Source organism: Pelophylax lessonae (genome assembly GCF_965119305.1).
Source record: "Pelophylax lessonae genome assembly, chromosome: 11".
Classification (NCBI taxonomy): Eukaryota; Metazoa; Chordata; class Amphibia; order Anura; family Ranidae; genus Pelophylax; species Pelophylax lessonae.
In genome coordinates this window covers 7,929,782-7,950,620 of record NC_138778.1, presented here as the reverse complement: position 1 = coordinate 7,950,620, position 20,839 = coordinate 7,929,782, and the positions used below count along the sequence as shown (strand labels likewise).

At 45.1% G+C, this 20,839-nt stretch overlaps 1 protein-coding gene across 2 annotated transcripts in view; it reads right to left on the bottom strand.

Moving 5' to 3' along the window:
• Nucleotides 1–7,856: 7,856 nt before the first annotated feature.
• Nucleotides 7,857–20,839, bottom strand: part of ARHGDIA (Rho GDP dissociation inhibitor alpha) — a 31,317-nt gene continuing 18,334 nt past the window's right edge. The window contains exons 2-6 of one of the 2 annotated variants that reach the window (XM_082272364.1): nucleotides 16,592–16,799; nucleotides 15,327–15,410; nucleotides 15,148–15,224; nucleotides 10,571–10,634; nucleotides 7,857–8,743 (exon numbers count right to left, since the gene is read on the bottom strand). In XM_082272364.1, the coding sequence (XP_082128490.1) occupies nucleotides 8,544–8,743; nucleotides 10,571–10,634; nucleotides 15,148–15,224; nucleotides 15,327–15,410; nucleotides 16,592–16,781 (615 nt within the window). In that variant the 5' untranslated portion in view covers nucleotides 16,782–16,799 and the 3' untranslated portion in view covers nucleotides 7,857–8,543. Of the gene's footprint in view, nucleotides 8,744–10,570; nucleotides 10,635–15,147; nucleotides 15,411–16,591; nucleotides 16,800–20,839 lie in introns of both variants that reach the window. The other variant, XM_082272363.1, reaches the window with a different exon arrangement.

Here is a 20,839-nt window from a genome sequence, read left to right as displayed (position 1 = left end):
CTGCTGGACAACAGGAGGTGAATCGCAGCATGCAACTTCTTGAGTTGGTCCAGAGATAGGAACACTCTGGCTAAGGCTGAGACCAGAGTCAGACCCAGAATAATCCAATTTCCTGGATGGAATCAGAGCAGGCTTCTGGTAATTTAGAAGCCAACCGAACTCCTTCAGGGTCTGTATAGTGATCTCCCATCGTCCATTAAGGCAGTAGAGGACTTCTCTCGCAAGAGGACTTCGTCCAAATTGCCCAGTACCGCAGTCCCCTGCTGAAGTAGAAACGCCAGAACTGAGGCCAATACTTTTGTGAAGACTCGAGGAGCGGAGGTGAGACTAAAGGGTAACTCCACAAACTGATCATGCTCCTCTCCCACAGCAAACTAAAGCGCTGGTGTCGTGCACATATTGGAAAGTGCAGGTAAGCATTCTTGATGTCGATAGAGGCAAAAAAATCCCCTTGATGTAGGGATGCCACCACCATGCTAACGGACTCCATTCTGAACTTCTGGTTCCGCACAAAGCAGTTCAGGGCCTTGAGGTCCAGAATCGTAAGTATCTTGCCCTCTTTCTTTGGGACTGTGAACAGGCTTAAATAAAAACCCTGAAATCGTTCCAATACCAGAATCGGGACAATCACACCCTGAAGCAGCAGATTTTGCACCGCCCCAAAGAGAGCTTGCACTCCAGGGACAGACGCACATTGTAAGTGAAGAATCCTTCCGGAGGGCAAGAAGGAAACTATCTTGTAAGCAGATAGTATCACAGCCTGGATCCACTTGTCGTTTACCAAGGAGGTCCACGGGCCTGGAAACCAGCAAAGACATCCTCCCATCCCAGGCATGGGTGAGGGCACACCTTAATGCTGAAGGAGCCTGGTCTGCTGTTCTAGAGAGTCCCGCTCCCGGCTTGCCAGACCAGGGCTGCTTGGAATCTCCCGAGAAGGACTTGAAAGGTTTTTAATCACTGTCAGTGAACCCTGAGGGACGAAAAAACCTTTTTTGAGCCGAGAAAGATGGGCCACATCTGCGACAAGGTTCTTTTCCCTTCCCAGAACGTGGAAGAAAGGTACTCTTCCCCCCTGTGAGACTCTTAATGATGTCATCCAGGCAATCGTCTTAAAAGGGTAAATCATTTAGAGCTTTTTTTAGAAGTCTGGTCCGCAGACCAACACTTAAGCCACAACACACCCCTAAGCACCACTGCCGAAACACAAAATCAGGGGGGCTGCATCCAAAGAGGCATCGCAGACAAACTGCAGCCCCTGAACCAACTGGTTCGCCAACTCCGCAAAAGCAGGGGGAATCTGCTTACCCTCTAGGTCACAAACACTGAGTGTCCTGTGGCAGATGGTCATAAACGCCACTTTAAGTCCAGCAGTCTCATAGTCCCCACAAACCTTTGTGGGGATTATGACTCACCACAAATCCAATTTTAACCAAGTCACCCACACATTCTTGGGGTGGCAGGACTTTCCGAACAGTCAGCCAATGAGCAGGGGATTGGATTAGATCATCTGTTGCTCCTATAGTTCTCATCAGACCTCAAAAGTGTCCTCTGCGATGGAGTTGTAATATTCACTCAGATAAAATCTGAATGATAATGCCATTAGAGTCTGGCAAGCTGAGGCAAATCGAATACAAATCGCCCCTACTAGAGTCCTTGAGTACTCATAACAGCATAGGGCTCATGCACATGGGCGTCCAATACTGTTGTGTTCAGACCCGTAAATTCATACATATTTGAATTCATCAGTATCGTATTCTATGATCCCACGTAAACTGGGTCCGCATTAGTCCACACCGTAAACCAAAACTGGACAAAATTTGCATTTCATGTAATAAGCATATTTTATGCAGGTAAACGTTGCAAATGTACTCCAATGGCTGCTGACCAGGTCCTATATGTAAACATCAATATCTGTGCTACGGACTACAAACTATTGATGTTACATGTTAGTTCTGAATGGCCGCCTGCCTCCTGGCAACTAAGGACGCGAGGCAGCGGGGGCTGCCTGCCTCCTGGCAACCAAGGATACGAGGCAGCGGGGGCCGCCTGCCTCCTGGCAACCAAGGACGCGAGGCAGCAGGGGCCACCTACATCCTAGCAACCGAGGATGCTAGATGGCAAGAGCCTATCAGTACCGTGTAATTAGCAGCGCATTGTTGATATTTACATGGTGGCCCTGGGCAGCAGCCAATAGGGTATGCAAATGCTGCATAAGTACAGTGTACAGACAAAATTTTACATGAGCACTTGCTGCCAAGCAAGATCCTAATTCGAATCATACATCCTGTGCACATAGGGCCTCCTAGTAGGATCTGCAACTGAATCATTAGAGCTCAGTGTAAACTGTGTACTAGGGATCGACCGATATCGTTATTTTATTGCCGATACCAATATTTTGGTCATCACGTATCGGTATCGGCCGATATTTTCGTACATTTAAACATTTTTTTTGACAGGTACTCTTGTGGAGGGATCTGGGGGTCTAAAAGACCAAAAACCCCTCCTCTGAACTTAAAGGCATTCTAGTTTGGCTGTTTTGAATGCTGTCATTTTTTTTTAATCTGGCGCCAGTACCCAGAAGTAACGTCATGACATCACTTCCGGGTTTTTGCATAGAGACCCGATCAGAGCCAAATGGGGATTTGATCGGGTCTTCGGCAGCCATGCAGGCTGGCTGCCCGGGTCTCCCATCTCACCGGGCGAGCCGGAAGGCGGAGGGAGGGGGGGGCCGACGTCCCCTCCCGCTGCTTGTAATGATAGCCGAGTGGCTTCTCAGCCACATCGGTTGTCATTACAGGACAGCCGACCGTTGGCTATGGACGCCGGTACCGGGGTGATTCTTCTAGCTGCAGGGATCACTCCAGTACAAGCACTTTCCCCGAAATATCAGGGGAAGTGCAAATCAGCCCTTGATATAGCGGCTTTGCCAATAATCGGTCGATCTCTACTGTGTACTGCTCCCTTATTCTCACATACAAAGCATTTTTTTTTTTTTTAATTTGATCTGACTCAAAAAGATTTGGAGATTTCAACTAAAACTGCATGCCACCAGAGAGCAGCTAAAACATGAATGGCAAGTCTTTCTGTGATATCAGAAGCATGTGGGTGTATTCAGTGTGCCACCCCAGATAATTGTCATAATAAAACAAACCTTAGTGCTGTGCTAAATAATCTCATATTAAACAAAGAACTATATAAATTAGATGATAACTGTTAGAACCTCAATTATGACAAGTCCACAACTATGCAAATTTTATGTAAATGTATTGTGATGATCCTTCCCACCACCGACATCCTAGTTGTACAGGGTGCCCACTCTACCTTCTCCTTTCATGCAGTTAAATGAACACATCCATGTGTCACTACGATGAGTGCTCCCCTCATAGTTGGGTTCTCACCTTAAAGCAGAGTTCCGCCTTCCCCTCCAAAAATTAAAAGTCAGCAGCTACATACACTGTAGCTGCTGACTTTTAATATTAGGACACTTACCTGTCCTGGAGTCCAGCAATGTCGGCACCGTAGCCGATGTTTCCATCGGCTGTCGGGTGCTGCCATTGCCGGTAAGGGAACCCGGCAGTGAAGCTTTGCGGCTTCACAGCTGGGTTCCTACTGCGCATTTCTATTGGCTCGGCGGCGGGGGAAGGAGGAGGGGGCTGAACTTCCGGGACAGACAGCCACAGCGCCGTGTCCCGGAAGGGTACCTGTCAAAAACAGGTACCCGTTCCCCCTGAAAGGTGCCAAATGTGGCACCGGAGGGGAGGGGGAAGCAAAAGGACAGAAGTCCACTTTTGGGTGGAACTCCGCTTTAAATGATGTGACCTCGCACCTAAGCTTGGTCTAAGAATGCTCTTTTATCTCTCCCCGGCCTGGGGCTGAGTATCTGGTTAACCCCAATACGTATGGCTTGTCTCCTCACTCCACAGTACCGTTGCAATGTCACACATGAAGAAAGAATTCAATAGTGCTTATACCCTTTAAAGCATATCTTTAGTAAAAACAATAGTGTGGGTACTCCAGTGCACCAGACTAAACATACAAAACATCCTCCAACATCGGTTTCATTCGTCCCTGCAAGCCGTCAGTCCACACTCCTGGAAGCTGGTTCTTCCTAGCCGCCAGGTGCCGCCACTGTTCTTGCCCCTCCCCCTTAATAAAGATATGCATTTAAGGGTATAAGCACTATTGAATTCTTTCTTCATATATGTGACATTGCAACAGTACTGTGGAAGAGTGGAGTGGGGAGACACACCATACATATTGGGGCTAAAGGCCTGTACACACGTACTGATTGTCGGCCGTAAATATTCGGCCAACGTCCAACGATTGTCGGCTTGTTAGTATGATGCTTCCGACAACCGACTGCGACTTTTCGGTCGAACAGAATCTGGTGTGCAGGCTATAAAATTTTTGTTGGCCAACACCAGAACGGCCGATTGTTCCTCAGTCAGTACAGAATTTGGCCGACAGATGAGCAAGACTGGGCATGCTCAGAAAAGAAAAAACACACGGAAAGTTAACCATCACATGACATCACTTCTGCAGTCGGCTGTTGTTGGCCGACAAAATTCATGTGCAGTCTTTAGCACTTTTCAACCTACAGGACAGCACCGGACAAAAGACGGCCGATCGTTTAGCCGACAATCGGTGCGTGCGTATGGGGCTTTACTGGATACTCATCCCCAGGCCGGGGAGAGGTAAAAAGGTGTTATTAGACCAAGCTAAGGTACAAGGTCACGTCATATGAGGTGAGCACCCAACTATAAGGGGGGGGGGGGGAGCACTCATCATGGTGACTCGTGGATGTGTTCATTTAACTGCACGATTGGAAAAGGCATGCAGAGTGAGCACCCTGTACAACATGGAAGTCGGTGGCGGGGAGGATTATCACAATATATTTACATAAAATTTGCATAGTTGTGGACTTTATGTTTTTTTTTAAAAGAAGTATTAGATCACAAGTATTTATTCACGTTACCTCTAGTATAGCACACTTGCCACAATTGAGGTTCTAACAGTTATTACTTATATATTTCTTTGATTGTTTTATATGATCGGATTTAGCGCATCATTAAAGTTTGTCTTATTATGGCACTATACACTTCAGAATGTGCTTGCAGCGGGCTTGATTGAAGTAGTATTGGTCGTAGAAGCTCACAGGAACCTTTGATATTCACCTCAGATAATTGTAGCACTCTTCCTAGGAATAGTCACCTAAAATAGGAGAGAGCCACATTATATCACTGGCAAGATATGCAGTTAATAACGTGCATGACAATGTAAAAAGGGATTAAACATTTCAAGAGCGTCACCTAGCGGCAGCTGCATGGAAGCACAAAACAAAAGTAATTTAGCTGCAGGCGACAATGATGCAATTGCTGGAAGGTGCACGTCGGCACAGTGGATACTGGAGGAAGGAGAGGCTGCAGTGCAGGAAGCACATTACAAAGAGGAAGCATTGTGTAGCCAGTTGGAATAATTTTATTTTTCATAAAAAGGAAAGCAGTTGATCGTTGGAATCATGCCATCTTCGGGGAGAGGATTACAGAGAAAACAAATACAAAAAAAAAATGAATAAAACACAATTCTGTCTGCACAAAAACTACCTCAGAGATAATCCCCCCCTCCAAGACTCTCCGGGCTGCAAAGTCACAGATACCCCAAGGAGTTCCCAGAGCGAAATGATAAAGTAGAACTAAAGCAAGAACTTCATTTTTAGCAGGTGGGAGAGGGCAGATGAGGGAATAAAGGATAAGTTCACCTTTGGGAACACGTTACATGTTCCACCCTAAAATGCTGCAGTCGCCTCCTGCTGTCCCCCCTCCCCGTGGCAACAGTACGGGCAGAGATTCCCCATACTAGCTGCAAGTTTTTGAAATAAGCGGGACTCCGCCCCTTTATAAACACAGCTCTGTGTGTGAACTACAAGTCCCAACAGCCTTAGCGGCTGTCAGCTTTTACTTCTCAATGAACTACTACAGCGCTGTGGTAGTTCATGGAGTCTTACTGTTAGCGAGTATCGGCTTCCTTCTACGGGATGAACAGGTAAGCAGACACACAGACAGTGTGGAGGAGACCTGCAGGGCATCAGTAATCTGCTGATCACCAGTGCAATGCTTTACAAAAAATAATAAATGCACATTTTTTTACCTGCAAAAAGATGGGCATTTATTTTTATTTTTTTTGTACAAAGGTGAACTTATCCTTTAGGGCAGTGGTCCTCAACTCCGGTCCTCAGGGCCCACTAACAGGCCAGATTTTAAGTATTACCTTGGGGAGATGCAGACTAGAGTACTGCAAACACTGAGCAGCAAATTATATCACCTGGGATGTATTTCAGTTATCTTGCAAACCTGGCCTGTTAGTGGGCCCTGTAGGCCAGGGTTGAGGACCACTGCTTTAGGGCATATGCACACAGGATGTTTAAAAAAACACCAGCATTCTTTTAACTGCGTTTTTGAGTGTTAGCGTTTATTAAGCGCCTTTACAATAAGAACCCTCTCTAAAATGTAAACGCTAAATGCGGCTAAAAGCTTGTTACAGTGTTTATTGGTGTTTTGGGTTTTTACAGCCACACAGCCTTTGCTCCAGGATGCACTGGCAGTCTTTTTGTTTACTGCCCCTAAACTCCTCTGAAAGTTTGTGTGTGCATGGACACACTGGCTAGCATGGAGGAGAGTTCAGAGGCAGAAAAATGAAAAGGAGAGAAAAAAAGAAAAAAGGAAGAGAGAAAAAAAAGAGAAAAAAAGAAAGATAAAAGAGAAAAAAGGAAGAGAGAAAAGAGAAAAAAAAGAAAAAAGGAAGAGAGAAAAGAGAAAAAAATAAAAAAGGAAGAGAGAAAGAATAAAGGAAGAGAGAAAGAATAAAGGAAGAGAGAAAGAAAAATAAAAAGAGAAGAGAGAAAAGGATAAAAAAGGAAGAGAAAAAAATAATAAAGGAAGAGAGAAAAAGGAAAAAGGGAGAGAAAAGAGAAAGAAAAAAAAAAAAAAAAAAAAAGAGAAAGAAGAAAAAAAAAAAAAAAAAAGAGAAAGAAAAAGAAAAAAAAAGAAAAGCGAAAAACCACCAGACGCCCCTAGAAGCAGCTGCAAAAACATCCAGTATGCATAAGCCCTTAAGCCAATGTTGGTGTTTTTGCCTTCTGTGTCTCATCATGGAAATTTCCCTTCACTTCCCGTCTTGTAGACTCCGCAGGAGTGAGAGAATATCTTTTTAATATGAGGGGATCCCCGGTTATCACCAGAACTGGTGTCCTTTTGGAATGTTTCCCCTCAATTCCAGTTTTTTTTTAACTTACCCTCACTTGATATTGGCGCTCAGTACAATTAGAGAAAGTAAATATCCCTGACAGACACAGACAACAATAAAAACCTGACCGAGGTTTTTTTTTATCCCTTACCCACCATCTAAAAAACAGTTTTGCTTTTAGTAACACTTTAAAACCATGGACCACAAAAAAAAAGTACTTCATGTCAAAAAGGCAATAAATAAGGGCTATACCCCAAAAAGGACACGGTTACAATTCTCCCACCCCAAGATGTAAAAGCAGCAGCCTTGTGTTAGCTACGACCCCACATTCATTTGTCAGTACTAGCATTAGAATGATGCTTTTTTATTCAAGCAACTGCACAAAACTGTTTTGAATATCACACGAGCAACGTGCAAGGTGAGGCAGGCTGACTACAGGCAATGATGTGATCAAATACTACGCTGGCACATCACATAATACACCCCCCCGTTCACCGCTGAGCGTGTGTTTTAATCCCCCTTTCCGGCCCACAATACAGACACCGAGCGAATGTTTTTCAGCTGTTTGGTCCTATGCAATCTTGAATTACAATTCCTGATTTTCCATTATTTAAAAAAAAAAAAAAAATCTTCGGAAATTCATTGATAAGTGCCTTTATCTGCGACCGGGTCGCAGTTAAAAATATGGGACGAGAGCAGCTTACAAACGTGCACGTGGCATCGTCCGAGGCTGAGACGATGCAGTGCGGTAGGCAGACTTAAAAAAAGCGAGGCACACGAGTTATAACATGGAGCAGAAAATATCGCTCCTACTGCAACAAATGCAAAAATCATTTTAAGGCAACATGGCTACGAAAATTAAAAAGAAAAAAAAAAAGGCAGCAAAACAAACAATTATAAGGCGGTTATGGGGTGGGACAAACTGGAGAAGGGATGATAGAGGAGAGAAAGATCCTTGTTATGAACTCCCAGTGTAAACTTGCTGCTGATAAGGCCAAGATCGAGAACTTGGCACAATAAATTTAAGCAGTGAACACATCCCAGTCATCCAACACTAGACGTAAAACACAGGAAGGGCAAGGCAGACAGGTGTCCACATGAGGCAGAAATGTCAATCCCACTTGGCATTTTTTTTTTTTTTTGGTGGGGGGAGGGGGGGAGGAGGGACTCTATGGGGCAGAGTGGTGTGGAGGAGGAGACACCATGTGGTACAGAGTTGGAACACAATCCAGCAGCACTTCTCGGAGAGTCGGAGGAACTAGGGGTGGTGTGAGCCTTTGGAGGGCCATCCCTGGGCAGGCTTAGTTCTTCCAATCTTTGCTGATGGTCAGGTTCCACTCCCAGGAGAGATGCTTGGTTTTGTCATCGTCGGTGAAAAGCGACTTCATGTTGTAACAGCCTCTGGCCAACATTCCCTTTGGGGCTTCTTCGATCGGGGTGAGGAATTCGTATTCCTCAGCGCGAGGTCCGTAACTTCCGACCATGTAGTTTACCCTATCCACTGTAACAAAAGAAAATATTTGTTAATTGACGTCAACAAGGCTTAACAAAGCAATCCTGTCACTACCCTAATGCCGGGTTTACTCATGAGAATTGGATGAGGGTTTTCCTGCATCCAATCTGCATGATGGGAGAGTGTGACCGGCTCTCAATGAAGCCGATTCACACAGTTCAGGGGCGGCCGCTGCCTGCACTTAAAAAGGTCCTGTGTGTCTTTGATTCCGAAAAAAAAACAAAAAAAAACCCTTGACTGACATTTTTGACACTTTTGGGGGTACCAGTGACATTACTACAGTAAAAAGTGCTATACATATGCACTGTTACTGTAAAAATGACACTGGCTGGGAAGGGGTTAACTTTATTAGAGGAGGAGGGGTTAAGTGTGTCCCTAGGGGCGTGATTCTTACTGTGCAGGGATGTGGTTTTTCATGTAACAGCAGAGATCTATGGTCCTACATAGCAGAACCGTATGATCTCTGCTGTTACACAAGGGAGAATGACAGGCGGCTGTGTTTACATTAGCCGCTTGCCTTTCTCTCGGTGTAACCGAAGATCGCGAGTGACCGGCGGACATCGGGTACTCTTTATGGAGGGATCGGGGGGAATGTGACAGTAATAGGCAGTGACAGGTACTCTTTATGGAGGGATCGGGGGGAATGTGACAGTAATAGGAGTGACAGGTACTCTTTATGGAGGGATCGGAGGGAATGTGACAGTAATAGGCAGTGACAGGTACTCTTTATGGAGGGATCGGGGGGAATGTGACAGTAATAGGCAGTGACAGGTACTCTTTATGGAGGGATCGGGGGGAATGTGACAGTAATAGGAGTGACAGGTACTCTTTATGGAGGGATCGGGGGGGAATGTGACAGTAATGGGAGTGACAGGTACTCTTTATGGAGGGATCTGGGGTTTAATAGACTCCAAATCCCTCCTTTGCACTTAAAAGTACTTAAAACTCCAAAATCTGCGTTTTTGAATACGGTAATTTTTTTTATATCGCCACCATTGGCAGCTGAGTAAACCGGAAGTGACAATGTGACATCTCTTCCGGGATATTCCATCGGAGGCCCGATTGAAGCAGAATAGGGCTTCGTTCAGGACTCCAACCAGCTTGGGGGCGTGCCGGTTGTTTGTTTGGGTCTCCCTGTGGGACAGAAGACCAGGGCAGAGCACTGGGAGGGGACATCCTTGTAATAACGGCTGAGCGACTGCTGAACCGCAGTGGTTGTCATCACTAGAAAGCCGACCATCGGCCTGGTACAACCGCTTCCTCAAACAGACCTACAGGTATGTCTGTTTGCAGGAAGTTGTTAATAAAGGCTGCAGCTTTAAAATTACTGAAAAAAGCTTATATGAGATTTAAAACAGAGGTTTGGGAAAATATATATATATATATATATATATTTTTTTTTTTAATCATATGCCCCTGGATAAAGCATCATTCCAATGCTGAATCTGTCCCCCGCCAGCTCAGACACTGAAAACCGAGTGGTCTAATACCGCCAATTGCTCAGTTCTCACAGCTCCCCCCACACGCCCCGCTCACTGGAACGCTGGACTATGAAGGGGGTGGTCGGGCAACCTTCTAGGACCTGTGACGTGTCCCATAAGATTGCAAGGAGGGAGGAGAGGAGAACTTCTGCTCAAACAAAAACTAGGTACCCCCCCAGATATGCGACATTTGGCATGTCTTTTTATTTTGGGGGGGGGGGGGGACTGGTAAAAAAAAAAAAAACACAAATGCATAACTGAAGTTACGAGCGTCCTCATGAATTTACAATTTTTTTTTTTTGGTAAGGTGATAGGTATGATGGTTGTCACTAACCCTTTACACCTTTCCTGTACGTGTGCTGCTGATACTTCAGCCCGGAAACGATCTCCCTGTGCACCTGAAATACAAACACCGGGTTATGCGATAATGTTAAACTGCAGCAAACCATACAAGACAACTCCAAGCACACTGCTATACAAACACAAAAATAAAAACTCACATTCAGCATTTGGGGATATGCACTTGCACCCACAGCGATGTCAAACTGGACTGTGTGTGCAGCGGCTGCATCACAACTGACATGAATGGGACTACCTGCATCGGGATGTACGAACAACTGTGCATCCCTGGGCAAAAACACAGCACTACTGCAGGTGTACGCTTAAAAAAAAAATAAATAAAAATATTCCCCTATAGGCAAAGTACATTGCAAGGATTTTTACAAACTTTGTTGCAGAATCCTTCCTTTTGTTATTTTGAAGAAATAGCGGTTTGCCTGTGTCCAAGTGCAAAGTGAATGTGAAGGGGAGTCATTTTATAATTATCAATTAGCTGCTGCACTTGCAGGGTTAATAGGGAAAGTTTAGCTGTCCATACATTATATAATTTTCTTATTCCATTCCCTTTAGATTTACCTTAACCACTTAAGCCCCGGAAGAATTTACCCCCTTCCTGACTAGGCCCTATTTTGCGATTCGGCACTGCGTGACTTTAACAGACAATTGTGCGGTCGTGCGACGCTGTACCCAAATGAAATTGACGTCCTTTTTTTCCCCACAAATAGAGCTTTCTTTTGGTGGTATTTGATCACCTCTGCCATTTTTACTTTTTGCGCTATAAACAAAAAAAGAGCGACAATTTTGAAAAAATAATAATTTTTCACATTTTTTTTTTATATGAAATTCCCCCCCAAAAAACGTAAAAATCAAAATTTTAAATTTTTTGCCAATTTGTTTTCTGCTACATAGGTTTGGAAAAAAAAAAAAAAAAAAAAAATCGCAATAAGCGTATTTTGATTGGTTTGCGCAAAAGTTATTGCGTTTATTAACCAATGGAAAGATTTCTGTCATTTTTGATGTTTTTTTTTTTGTTAACTAGTAATGGCGGCGATCTGCGATTTTTTTTTAGCGGGACTGCAACATTGCGGCGGACAGATTGGACCCTTGACTGACATTTTTGACACTTTTGGGGGGACCAGTGACATTACTACAGTAATCAGTGCTATAAATATGCACTGTTACTGTAAAAATGACACTGGCAGGGAAGGGGTTAACTTTATTAGAGATGCAGGGGTTAAGTGTGTCCCTAGGGGCGTGCTTCTAACTGTAAAGGGGCGTGGCTTTTCATGTAATCACAGAGATATATGATCCTACATAGCAGGATTGTATGATCTCTGCTGTTACACAGGGAGAATGACAGGCGGCTTTGTTTACATTAGCCGCCTGCCTTTCTCCCTCTGCACCAGATGATCGCGAGTGACCGGCGGACATCGGTTCCGCCGGTCACATGCGCAGACTTGTTATGGAACGAGCGGGTGAGGGAGCGCGCCTCCAGCGGCGCGCGCTCGCCCCTTAGAGGCTCACAGGCAAGCGACGTAGCCCTACGTCACTTTGCCTGTACGGGGCTGACCACCGCAGTAAATAGTCGTGCGGCGGTCGGCAAGCGGTTAAACTATGTAGTAGAAGGGCCTGTCTGACTGAATATAAATGAAAACGTGTTTAGGTGTGACCTATGCAGGTGTAGTTAACGTATGGCCAGCCTTAGGCGTGATTTCCCTTTGAGGGGATGAGAGAGGCTGCACATCATTAGCTCAATAGGTGGAAAGAAATGTGAACGGGCTCAGCCTTGAGCTCCTCCTGAGCCCCAAATCTAATGCATTAAGTGGAGCAAGAAGTGGAGCAAGACCATTCTATTTATACATCAGCGGCTCGTAAAGCAAAAGAATAGTTCTACAAGCAGCACATAGAAACTATGCTGAAAAAAGTTTTTTTTAAAGCTAGCTACCTATCGACAATGATGTGACCAGATTATGGCAACAGATTTTTATTTATATTAAATGCTTCAGGACTGCCGCATAGCCGGTCTACTGCAGGCTGACTCTTCTGTGCAGAAGCACATACGTACACTGCTCAAAAAAAATGAAAGGAACACTTTGAAAACACATCGGATCTCAATGCGGAAAAATCTCATGCTGGATATCTATACTGGTATGGACTGGGTAATGTGTTAGGATCTATACTGGTATGGGCTCGGTAATGTGTTAGGGTCTATACTGGTATGAACTGAGTAATGTGGTAGGATCTATACTAGTATGGGCTGGGTAATGCGTTAGGATCTATACTGGTATGGGCTGGGTAATGCGTTAGGATCTATACTGGTATGGGCTGGGTAATGCGTTAGGATCTATACTGGTATGGACTGGGTAATGTGTTAGGATCTATACTGGCATGGGCTGGGTAATGCGTTAGGATCTATACTGGTATGGGCTGGGTAAGGTGTTAGGATCCATACTGGTTGGACTGGGTAATGTGTTAGGATCTCTACTGGTATGGGCTGGGTAATGTGTTAGGATCTCTACTGGTATGGACTGGGTAATGTGTTATGATCTATACTGGTATGGGCTGGGTAATGTGTTAGGATCTCTACTGGTATGGACTGGGTAATGTGTTAGGATCTATACTGGTATGGACTGGGTGATGTGTTAGGATCTCTACTGGTATGGACTGGGTAATGTGTTAGGATCTATACTGGTATGGACTGGGTAATGTGTTAGGATCTATACTGGTATGGACTGGGTAATGTGTTAGGATCTATACTGGTATGGACTGGGTAATGTGTTAGGAAGGAAAGGATGCCACATTGTTTGATAAAAATGAAAATTATCACCCTACAGAAGGACTGAACTCAAAAGACACCCCGAAAATCAAAGTGAAAAAAAAATGATGCAGCAGCCTAGTCCATTTTGCTGAAATTTCATTGCAGAAACTCAGAATGGTCCTCAGTATTTTGTATGGCCCCCACGGGCTTGTATGCATGCCTGACAACGTCGGGTAATGCCCCTAATGAGACGATAGATCTGGACCAGGACATTACTGAGCTCCTGAACACACTGAGGTGCAACCTGGCGGCGTCGGATGGACAGAAACATAAATGTCCCAGAGGTGTTCTGTTGGATTTAGGTCAGGAGAGCATTGGGGCCCTTTAATGATATCAAATCCTTCATCCTCCAGGAACTGGCTGCATCCCATTATAACTGCCCGGACCACATCCAAGGCATACAAGGCAATTTTCTTCGGATGATTGTAGATCTTGCCGGAAAAATCCAGAAGAAATAAATTCTATCTAAAAAGAAAAAATTTGCCAAGACCAAAGATCCAAGCAAGGAACTAGGTCCTTACTTCTGACTAGAAGGAAAAAAAACTATAGCAGAGAGAGGGAGTATACCCCCTAGGACTGCCCATGGGTGAAGCCAGAATTTGTTCCTTCCTAGTGTCCTACTCATGTAGGGGGCAGTATAACCCAATGGTTATGAATACCAGTAGCTGTGTCAGTCAATGAACAAAAGAGAAATATATATATATTTTTTTTTTTTGGGTGTGAAAATTTTCTGTCTTTTTTTAATTTACCAAAAAATAAAAAACCCAGTGGAGATCAAATACCACTAAAAGAAAGCTCTATTTGTGTGAAAAAAAACTATATAAAATTTAATTTGGGTACAGTGTTGCACGACCGCGCAATTACCAGTTAAAGTAGCCCAGTCATCAAGGGTTTAAAAATATTGCAGAGGTAAAGTGGTTAATGGATTGTTCTGTTTTTTTTTTTTTTTTTATCCAAAAGGAAAATTGGCCCATGAAAGGGTAAAAGGAGTCGCTCACCCTCCCACCTCAGCCATTCAGGAGACCACTTCCATTTTTTCAGAGAGTACAAGGTGTTCCCTGATTATATGAGGTGCACCACCTTACTGCGCTACAGCTGAAAGATGGCTACAGTGTGGCTCTGTTGTTGGACACAGCTGATCACATGGTAAAGGGTGCCGCTGTGATTGGCCCTTTACCAAGATCTGTGGACGTCCTCCCGGAAGCATGACCAACCCCCCGCTGCCACTGGGGCACGCATCTGGGCGTGCTCTGCGATCGACACAGATCATGGTAAAAGGCCCACCACAGCGGCCCTTTACCATGTAATCAGCTGTGTCCAATCATAGCCGGTCACAATGTAAACAGACCTGCGGGTTATCAGCAGTACTTTCTTTACGCACTGTGAAAGCACGAGGAAAGCAGAGTCGGTAACCGGCCAGTGTCTTTGGGGACATGTACACAAATAAATCAATTCAGTGCCATTCAGTGCAGCCCCATCAGTGCCATTCAGTGCGGCCCCATCAGTGCCATTCAGTGCAGCCCCATCAGTGCCATTCAGTGCAGCCCCATCAGTGCCGCCTTTTTTTTCCTATTGGTTGAACTCTATGGACTTGTGTCTTTTCAACATATGTTAGAAGTAGACTGAAAAACAAAATGCCTAAAAACAATATATACATTCTATTTAACAGCATATTTGGAAAGTACCGATTTACAACAAACACCAGTTTATGTAAAAAGCCTCTCCATTGTATGCAATAACTGCAGGCTTCTCACCTTAAAACTAATTTTGATTTTGTAATCGACTCCTTCTTTAAGGTAAAATGTTTCTTTCTTGAACTTCTCCAAATCCCCTGGAAAGCAGAAACAGACCGATGTTAAGACCAGACAGGAAAACCGTGCACAGTTTCTGCATTTACTCGTCCGATAAGACATTAAACACAGAACAAAGTTACCTTGCAGATCCAGCTCAAGCGGTCCAGGAGCCTCCGCACATACCAAGGTCAGTTTGGTGACAACCACATTTGGAGCGCAGGGATCTGATGGCAAAAAATATTGGTTTTACAGAGAATCTTTTTTTTTTTTTTAAACAGTGATGTTTATTAAAGATTTCAAGATATAACAACAAAGTAACAAAGACCGTGCAAGTACAGTAATAGTACGTATAGGTGAGACAGTACATGGTGCAGAATCAGCAAGCAATACATAAAGTGCAGTACTATGACATCAGCAAAAGGAAATGGTCAGGCACAGAAAAAAAAAAAAAAGGACGTAAATTTTGTTTGGGTACAGCATTGCATGACTCTGCAATTGTCAGTTAAAGTCACGCAGCGCCAAGTTGAAAAAAAGTGGCCTGGTCATTAAGCAGCAAAATCTTCCGGGGCTAAAGTGGTTAAAGGAGTTGTAAAGTCAGGAAGGTTTTTATATCTTAATACAGGGATCCTCAAACTACGGCCCTCAAGCTGTTGCAGAACTACAAGTCCCATGAGTCATTGTAAAACTCTGACATTCACAGACATGACAGGAATTGTAGTTCCCGAACAACTGGAGGGCCATAGTTTGAAAACCCCGGTCTTAATTAGGGATGCACCGATCCGACTTTTTTGGACCTGATACCGATATCTGGCGCTGTGAAATCACTGATACCGGAACCGATCCGGAGCTACACACAAAGCAAGTGGCTGCAGTACAGAGCAAAGCCGCTGCTTCATGTGTACGGCTCCTCCATTCACAGGCGGAGTGCATCTGATATCACTCCCCTGTGAGCCGGGACTATAGAGGAAGAAGTGGCTCCAATCCCATACTACAACTACACCAAGTAAGTGATGGCTGAGCCGTTACCAAGCAAAAACCGGATCGGCCAGTGGATCGGTCAATGTTACCGATCCCCCGATCCATCTAAAATGGCCATATCGGCGCCGATATCCGATCGGTGCATCCCTAGTCTTAATGCATTCTATGTGTCCATTCTTCTGGGTGTAGAAGCCCCGCCTGCACCCCTAATACTTACCTGTGCCCCCTCTCTGTCCAGCAATGTCCAAGAGTCCCTCGGCCATCCTGGGACACTCCCTCCTGATTGGCTCAGATATAGCAGTGGTGCCATTGACTAAAACTATTCATGAAAAATACATCATAAACCCACGACTATGCAACGGCACTAGTGTGAACCTAGGCGGTCACTGGCAGATTTCTGTGCTGTGCTCGTCTGTTCAGGACTCACCCACTGTGGTGGGAAGGGAGCCAAGAAGAGCCTCTTTGTACTTCCGCAGACTCTCATCTTCCTGGTCCATGGCCTGAATCTCATTGATGGACTTCGGAGCTGGAGCCTTGTAGTTGACCGAGTGTTCATCCTCTTCGTTTTCGGCTGCGATCTGTGCAAGCTGCTCTGAGGTGGGTTCCTGTTCAGCCATGGTTCAAGAGTGGGCACCCTAGTGCAGAGAAAAAAATATATATCAGTGGTTATCCTTCCACAAATCTGTCCACGGTACCAAATGTAAAATAGTAAATGACAGCAGTGCTACAGCCCCTGGCTTTTTTATTTTTTTTATAATTTTTCAATAATAATATTGTTACCAGCAGCAACTTAAGACCTACAACCGGAAATTATCTCACACATCTTAATATTAACCACTTGCCTACCGGGCACTTTCACTCCCTTCCTGCCCAGGTTTAATTCTCAGCTTTCAGAGCGGTCACACTTTGAATGACAATTGCGCTACACTGTACCCAAACACATTTTTTTACCTTTTATTCACACAGAACTTTCTTTTTGTGGTATTTAATCATCACTGGGTTTATTTTTTGCTAAATAAAAAAAAAGACCAAAAATTGCTGGAAAAAAAAATCCATAGTTTGTCATAAAATTTTGCATACAGGTAATTGTTCTTCACTCATGTGGCTGCACTGATAGGGAGGCACCTTTAGGTGACACTAATGAGGCACTGTTGGGACCGTTGTCCCTGTAACAGAAGCTGGTTATCAACTTTTTTCTTCTTTAATTGCTGCAGAGGTTGAAGGGGTAGGGGGTCAGCCTGTCAGTGCTCAGACCATACGCCGCACACTACATCAAATTGGTCTGCATGGCTGTCATCCCAGAAGGAAGCCTCTTCTAAAGATGATGCACAAGAAAGCCCGCATACAGATTGCTGAAGACAAGCAGACTAAGAACATGGATTACTGGAACCATCTCCTGTGCTCTGATGAGACCAAGATAAACTTATTTGGTTCAGATGGTGTCAGGCGTGTGTGGCGGCAACCAGGTGAGGAGTACAAAGATAAGTGTGTCTACAGTCCAGCATGGTGGTGGGAGTGTCATGGTCTGGGGCTGCATGAGTGCTGCCGGCACTGGGGAGCTACAGTTCATTGAGGGAACCATGAATGCCAACATGTACTGTGACATACTGAAGCAGAGCATGATCCCCTCCCTTCAGAGACTGGGCCGCAGGGCAGTATTCCAACATGATGACCCCAAACACACCTCCAAGACGACCACTGCCTTGCTAAAGAAGCTGAGGGTAAAGGTGATGGACTGGCCAAGCATGTCTCCAGACCTAAACCCTATTGAGCATCTGTGGGACATCCTCAAACAGAAGGTGGAGGAGGGGAAGGTCTCTAACATCCACCAGCTCTGTGATGTCATCATGGAGGAGGGGAAGAGGACTCCAATGACAACCTGTGAAGCTCTGGTGAACTCCATGCCCAAAAGGGTTAAGGCAGTGCTGGAAAATAATGGTGGCCACACAAAATATTGACACTTTGGGCCCATTTTTGACATTGTCACTTAGGGGTGTACTCACTTTTGTTGCCAGCGGTTTAGACATTAATGGCTGTGTGTTGAGTTATTTTGAGGGGACAGTAAATTTACACTGTTATACAAGCTGTACATTCACTACTTTACATTGTAGCAAAGTGTCATTTCTTCAGTGTTGTCACATGAAAAGATAGAATAAAATATTTACAAAAATGTGAGGGGTGTACTTACTTTTGTTACACACACTGCATGGTTTGAATAGGTGCAGGAAAACTCCACCATTCTGAGTCACCCCTTGTCTCTGCCCCCTATCCACCTGAGCACCGCCCCTTGGTTCCACCCCCTAACCCAGCTCCCAAGTACCACCCCTTTTAGAGAACACAGAACCACATTTAGTTTTGTGGTGCTAAATAATTTGTATGGGATTTGTTAAGAAAATCATTAAAATAGACCCCCCTACAGCCAGCAACAATAGATTCCACTGTACCCCAGCAACAACAGACCCCATCCAAGCAACAATAGACCCCACACACAACCATAGACACCCCAGCAACAATAGGTCCCTCGAGCAACAAAAGATCCCCTACAAAGCAACAATGGATCAACCACAACAAAATATCACCCCCAGCAACAAAAGATCCACTCCAGCAACATTAGATCCCCCCCCAGCAGCCAACAACAGATCCCCCAGCAGCCAGCATAGACTTCTTCCTTAATAATAGATCCCTACCAGCAACACAGGACCCCCAGCAACAACAGACCCTCACACAAAAACAGATCCCTGAATGTCATCAGTGACATTAGATCCCCCAGCAGCCAGCATCAAAAGACCTTCCAGGACACCCCACACCCCTTGCTATTGCATGCATTCAGTGTTGCAGGTGCCGGAACTGCGTTCCCGCTGAAAAAGCCATGACAGATAGACAGATAGATATCTCACAAGCACCCCTGCCAAGTCTGGTGTTCAATGGCAAATGCCAATCAAGCTCCATAGTGCCAGGCAGGGAACACTAGAGCAGGGATTGACAAACCCCAGGCGCCAGGACGCTGTTGCAACTAGAAAATGCAGACCGACACCTGGGCTGCTGTCAGCCTCAATGGCTAGCATAGGGGAGCAGCCGGACGGACTGTTGCAAGGCAGGCGGGCAGGATAGTTTGTTTTGTAATGCCAGGAATGGGGAAGGGTTAAAGGAGAGGGGCGGGACTGAGCAGACAAGGGGCTGTAAAGTAGTAAAAAGGGCGGGTCGGGGGAGGAGCGGAGCTGACAGAGACAGAGTGGAGCCCCTGGCAGGAAGTGTGCCCTGCGTGTTTCTTCTCCATTGAGCTGTCTGGGGAGACTCCCTAGAGCAGGAACCGACGGTTCAGCAATGTCCTCGAGCTGGACACCATCTCGCAGGGATCCCCCGGTCACTCCATTTCCTCCCCTGGATGGGCTCAGACTGCGACTCCAAGTCGGATCTGGCCAGCCCAAGAACCCCCTGGACAGCTGGTGTGACCACCTATTAGTGCCCATCAATGCTGCCTTATAAGCCTCACTGCCCATCAATGCTGCCTCATCAGTGCCCCTACCAGTGCAGCCCCATCCCCGCACATTGGTGAAGAATACAATTTTGCAAATAAGTAATTTTTCTAACAGAAATTAAGAAAGGTTTTTTTTTTTTCCGGCCTTTTTTCATGTTTATCAAAAAATTTAAAAAAAACAAATGGTGATCAAAAACCACTAGAATAAAGCTTTATCGGTCTCAAAAAAAAATTAGAAAAATGTAATTTGGGTACAGTGTTGCATGAGCGCGCAATTACCTTTCAAAGTACGACAGCGCTGAAAATTGGCCCGGGTGGCAAGGGGGGGTGAAAGTAACCAGAAGTCAAAAGGTTAAAAAAAAAAAAACTGGCTAATTTTTTTTTAGCTGGCTCCTAGATTCAAGCAAATTTGTCAAGCCCTGCACTAGAGGACGTGGGGCCCTCAGGCCACCCTCATGAAGTCTATTTCTGATTGTTTGGTCAGAGACATTCACACCAGTGTCCTGCTGGAGGTCATTTTGTAGGGCTCTGGCAGTGCTCATCCTGTTCCTCCTTGCACAAAGGAGCAGATACCGGTCCTGCTGATGGGTTAAGGACCTTCTATGGTCCTGTCCATCTCTCCTAGAGTAACTGCCTGTCTCCTGGAATCTATTTCATGCTCCTGAGACTGTGCTGGGAGACACAGCAAACCTTCTGGCAATGGGACGTATTGATGCACATCCTGGAGGAGTTGGACTGCCTGTGCAACCTCTATAGCAGCGATCCTCAAACTACGGCCCTCCAGCTGTTGCAGGACTACACATCCCATGAGGCATTGTAAAACTCTGACATTCACAGACATGACTAGGCATGATGGGAATTGTAGTTCCTGAACAACTGGAGGGCCATAGTCTGCTCTATAGGGTGCAGGTATCTCCTCATGCTACCAGTAGTGACACTGACCCCAGCCAAATGTAAAACTAGCGAAAACAGTCAGAAAAGAGGAGGGAAAAAAAAAATTTCAGTGGCCTCCACCTGTAAAACCATTCCTGTTTTTGAGGTCGTCTCATTGTTGCCCATCTAGTGCACCTGTTAATTTCATTAACACCAAAGCAGCTGAAACTGATTAACAACCCCCTCTGCTACTAACCGAACAGATGAATATCTCAGGAGTTTCATTGACTTGATGCAATACTCTGATTAAAAAGTGTTTATTTT